Raw genomic sequence first — 5,734 nt, forward strand, 5'->3', positions numbered from 1 at the left:
GTTAACTCAACTACTTTCCCTTCTAGACTACACCAACATCACGGACCACTAGGCGCCTCATAGGCGTCCAGTTTTCACAAACACTTTTAGAAATACTTTTCCCAAAACTTTATTTCCTTTGTTTTGAAAACATTTTTCCCTTTTCTCTTCCCGATGGGTGCATGAATGCTTCATACTTCTAATCATCAATTTAACTATAGGCTTTCACACATTCCATTTACATCATCATCACAATTTAATAAGAATTTCTAATCATTCATTCATTTTATTTATTTATTTATTTACAATCATAGCATTCAATTTTTCAAAGAAATAAATAAATAATCATAGGGCATATAATATGTCAACACTAAGTATGCTCATTCACCGTAATGAAACTAATCATATATATGAATTCAAATAACACCTGGAACACACTTATCACTTTGATTAATCATACTTACAACAACCACAAACTAGGTAATCAAAATTAGCATGCTTAGAATCAAATTTAAGGGGGAAAATTCACAAAAAAAAAAAAAAAAAGGAACGAAGTTGTAGATTAGAACACCCCTACCTTAATGGAATTGAAAACTCTCTAAATCTCCAAATCCAAGCCCTAATTTCGGAATCCTTAGGCTTGGCCAAATGATGATCGACTCTTATCAAATTGACGAGCTCTACAACTTTGCTTCACAATATTCTATCAAATTCTCGAAGGAAATAACTAGATCAAGGTTTGAAGTTGCAAAAAGAAAAAGAAAAATGAAATTGCCGAGAGGAGTGATGCAGCAGAGAGAGAGAGAATGTGTGTGCGTGATGGCTTTATGGCCTTTTGTTATTATTTAATTTGTTGGTGGGCCCACTTATTTTTTTTTAAAAAAAAATCTTTTAACTTTAATATATATATATATATATATATATATATATATATATATAATCAGAACTATTACAGTGAAAATGACTGAAATATAATTGCTCAATGTGGGGTCCAAAGCCTTCCTACCTTGACTTGAAATGGTTTGCCAACAAGAAACAGGATAATGGTAGGTACATGTTTTGGTGACAGCCTGATTCTCGGTGAAAATATTCCACTTGCCCATAAAAGATAATTCGAGTTGTAATTATAAAAATGCTGACCGCAGTAGTAGGTTGCAAATGAATCGAACCAAGTTGAGTTTGGGTCTATTCAAGTTTGGCTCGTTTGTTTACAGCTCGTGACAAGTTAAAAAAATTAAACTTGAACTCGGACTCGTCTTAATTTTAAAAACTCAGAATCGACTCGCTTAACAAAAATAAATAAAAATTAAACTCAAAATTAATTATAATCAATATGTCACAACACACCGTATACACTATCATGGAAAAATAGCTTGACTTCCAACCTTATCAAATCAAAGCTACTTGTTTTTTATTAGAGAAGTCTGAACTTCAATACTTATAATACAATTCAATTTCAGACTTAGAAGTATGATACATTATACCTAAACATTAAAACACCAAAAACAAAATAGGGTTTCTTACTGAAGGCAAAGATCAAGCCCCAATTTTCAATGATGCCTTGAGACACCAAGAGAGAGCCCTATGGAAAGAATTGATGATGTTTCATCTCCTACTAGACTTTGATCTTCATTGGCCTCTTAGAAAGAGAGGAAGAATGTACAGATGATATAATTTTTTTTTATGTTTGCCCTCTGGTTTTCGTTGGTCTCTGCCTCTCTTGGTCTTAACTTGCTCTTCACAATTTCATCATTATTGGTGTAAACAATAAAGTGACTGACTACCTAGAGAATGCAAAAGAAATGAAAAGAATACAAAAAAAGGTCAACAATAGTATACAGAAGAATCCCATGCGTGCATAATCCAATGTTTTAAATTTATTAATTTTTTATGTAGGACCATGACTATCTTATATATATTAATGGGGTTCCTCTTCTTCATTTGATCTTGCTTGCGTGGTGTCTTCTGGTTTTTCAAGCTAGATCAGCATCAGTTGGGAGGTCAAGATGAACTAGAGACTCAAAGGAATTCCCCGGGTTTTGTCTCAGCTTATAGTGATAGAGAAATCACACTTGACATATAGGCCCAAGTTATTGCAGGACCGACATATCATTCAAAGGCCATAGCCATCCAACTTTGACTCGAATGACAAACCAACAAGTTGAAACAAAATAGAGTATGGCCTAGTATTTTTCGGTGACAGCTTGTCGATTGAACACAAATCAATCATCAATGCCAACCCTAAGTGGATAACAAAAGATAAATTCAACAACTTAAATAAATATTATTAACACGTACATTATGAGCCACTTTCCTTGAGCCGCCCCTCGTCTCAAATTCAACTGTCATGTATAGTTTATATATACATATACAAAATAGAAACCAAGTCACAGGTATAGTTAGTGTCTAACCAAAATTTTCAAGCTTTGGAGGAAACAATGAACCTCATTAATGGGGTTCCTCTTCTTCATCTTATCTTTCTTGCATGGTGTCTTCTGGCCTTCCAGGCTACATCAGCTTATCTTGGAAGGTCCACCTATATTGTCCACATGGACAAGTCTCACATGCCCAAAATCTTTCCTAGCCACCACCACTGGTACTCCTCCACTGTTGATTCCATAAAATTAGCCAGCCACACAACATCAAATGGTCATCAATCCAAACCAGAGCTTGTCTACACTTATGACAACGCATTACACGGTTTTAGTGCGCTGTTGTCTCAAGATGAACTAGAGACTCTAAGGAATTCACCAGGTTTTGTCTCAGCTTATAGCGACGGAAAAATCACACTTGAAACCACCCACAGCACTGAATTCCTCTCCCTCAATCCTGTCACCGGCCTATGGCCGGCTTCACACTACGGCAAAGACGTCATCATTGCTGTCATCGACAGCGGTGTCTGGCCGGAGAGCAAGAGCTTCAACGACAAAGGAATGACCCCAATCCCCTCTAGGTGGAAGGGTAAGTGCGAGGAAGGACAAGAGTTCAATTCCTCATTATGCAACTTGAAGCTCATTGGAGCTAGATCCTTCAACAAGGGGGTTTTAGCTGCAGATCCAAACATCACAATCAGCATGAATTCTGCAAGGGACACCGATGGCCACGGCACGCACACGGCCTCCACAGCTGCTGGAAACATTGTGGAAGGCGCTTCGTACTTTGGCTATGCACAGGGGACAGCAAAAGGGGTTGCTCCCGGTGCTCGGCTGGCCATCTATAAGGTTAGTTGGGACGAAGGAAGTTATGAATCTGATTACCTTGCCGCAATGGACCAGGCCATAGCTGATGGTGTTGACGTGATATCGATGTCATTGGCTCTCGGACGTGGGATACCTCTGTATGAGGATGTTTTTGCCATAGCTTCCTTTGCAGCCATGGAGAAGGGTGTGCTTGTTTCAGCTTCAGCAGGCAATAGGGGCGAGAATCTTGGACAAGTGCGCAATGTGAGCCCATGGATCTTGACCGTCGGAGCAGGTTCAATCGACAGGTGGTTTGCCGGCACTTTGACTCTCGGAAATGGTTTAACCATCACCGGATGGAGCCTATTCCCTGCAAGTGCCTTGGTGTTAGACCGCCCTCTCATTTACAACAAAACTCTGTCACCATGCAATTCAGCTGAATTGCTGTTTGAAGCCCCTAATGATGGCATCCTCATATGTGATGAGAGTGACATTGACGCATTTAATGATCAATCTCAGTATGTCTCAGGTTCCAATGTGGCTGCAGCTATATTTATCTCTGATGATCCTGCAGTACTTAGATCCAAAAATTTCTACAGCCCCGGAGTCGTGATTAGCTCTAAAGATGCCATAGCCGTGATCAAATATGCTGAAAGTGGAAATACACCAACAGCGAGCATGAAGTTCCAACAGACCATAATAGGGACAAACCGTGCCCCTGTTGTCGCCTCATACTCTGCAAGAGGTCCCGCCTTGAGCTGTCCGACCATTTTGAAGCCGGACCTAATGGCACCGGGGACATTAGTTTTAGCAGCATGGATTCCAAATGACCCGGCAACCACTATTGGCTCTAATATTGGATTGTCCACTGATTACAATTTGCTCTCCGGGACATCCATGTCGTGTCCTCATGCTTCCGGCATAGCTGCGCTCCTAAAAGGCGCACACCCGAAATGGAGTCCAACTGCTATTAAGTCTGCCATGATGACCACAGCCAACCCATTTGACAACACTGGCAATCCCATCCTACAGAGTCGCTTTAATTCCGATGCTTCACCCCTAGACATGGGGGCAGGTCATGTTGATCCTAACCGATCACTTGATCCAGGTCTTATCTATGATGCTACTCCACAGGACTATGTCAATTTCTTATGCTCACTGAACTACACTGACAATCAATTCTTCACCATCACAAGATCAAAGGGTTACAATTGCTCAAACCAGTCTTCTGACCTCAATTACCCATCCTTTATTGTGTTGTACAGTTATGAAAATGAGAAATTGGTTCAGAAATTTCAGAGGATTGTCACGAATGTTGGCAACGCCACGGCCATTTATAGAGCTAAGGTTGAAGCACCAAAGGGTTCTGTGGTCAGAGTCTCACCGAAGACACTGATTTTTAAGAAGATGTATGCGAAGAAGAGCTATTCGTTGACCATAAGTTATAGGGGATTGGAGGGTACAAGCCAAACATATGGTTCTGTAATTTGGGTAGAAGATGCCGGTAAGCATACTGTGAGGAGTCCCATAATGGTCTCACCCTCGCCTGATATTTTTGGGTAGGTTGGTGTTCGAATTTTGCATGTGAATATGTGATGCTAGAGAATTGCCATTGTAAGTGTTTGTGTGTCATGAGGAATAAGTTATTTTGAATGGTGAAAATAAAGTGTAGGATTCTAATTCTCAATCTCTGAAGAGATCATACCAACCATGGCTAAGTGGTTGTGTGTATCTATACATATGTATATCCAAAGTTTTGTGCATTTCTTGACTTTTAAAAATTTATTTATATCAATTATGTGCACAAGGAAAAATTAATTCATAGTTCAAATTTGTATTCTAAAAACAAAATAAACTGTATTTTTTTATAGTGGGAGTTCCACGCATATTCAATTTTTTTTTTTTTTTTTTTTTTTTTTTCACTCTGATGGATCAACTTTTCTTCTTTCTTTTTCAGCAATTTCCAATCGACTTTTCTTCTTTATTTTTCTTTGCTTCACTTCATAATCTAGGTTCTTTGATCTAATCTCATTAGGTAGTCTTTTTCCCGGAATTATTAATCAACTAAAACATTTACTTTTTCTTCTCAATCTTTTCTTTTTCATACTAGTCACTAAACCTTTTTCATTCTCTCTCTCTCTCTCTCTCTCTCTCTCTCACACACACACACACACACACACACATATAGTTTTTATAAGTCATAGTCTTCGTGTCTAACAAAATACTTGATTTTTAAGTTCAAGTTAAACACCTTTGATAAATGACCATATATGTGAGAGTTTGTTTGTGTGAATAATTTTTAAGAAATTTATCATAAAAAGAAATTTTAAAAAAATTAAAAAACCTTTTACGCAAATCATTTGTTTTCTTGAGTAATATATATAAGAATCAATCCTAAAATTATATTTCCAATTTTGATTTCAGTGATTGACGCACAACTTTGAATTCAAAATCAAGTTTAAGGCATGATTTTCTATCAAAAACAAGAATAAATAAACAAAATGATAATGTAGATAAAATATCATAGTCCTTACATTTTTCGAAAATAATTTTGAGCACAAATGCATCCTAAAACT

General features: G+C 37.8%; 1 protein-coding gene across 1 annotated transcript; it reads left to right on the top strand.

The window, feature by feature from the left end:
- Positions 1-2,291: 2,291 nt before the first annotated feature.
- LOC132278826 (subtilisin-like protease SBT3) lies at positions 2,292-4,953 on the top strand. The gene has a single exon (XM_059780725.1). The coding sequence runs from the start codon at positions 2,418-2,420 to the stop codon at positions 4,719-4,721; it is 2,304 nt and encodes a 767-aa protein (XP_059636708.1). The 5' UTR covers positions 2,292-2,417; the 3' UTR covers positions 4,722-4,953.
- The last annotated feature ends 781 nt before the right edge of the window (positions 4,954-5,734 follow it).

This window comes from Cornus florida, unplaced genomic scaffold, assembly GCF_030987335.1.
Source record: "Cornus florida cultivar Cherokee Brave unplaced genomic scaffold, ASM3098733v1 CherokeeBrave_3.0.0_Hap2_Chr10, whole genome shotgun sequence".
NCBI classification, from domain to species: domain Eukaryota; kingdom Viridiplantae; phylum Streptophyta; class Magnoliopsida; order Cornales; family Cornaceae; genus Cornus; species Cornus florida.

Excerpts from the sequence above, each read along its gene's own strand:
- LOC132278826 (XM_059780725.1), top strand. The coding sequence starts at position 2,418 with ATGAACCTCATTAATGGGGTTCCTCTTCTTCATCTTATCTTTCTTGCA.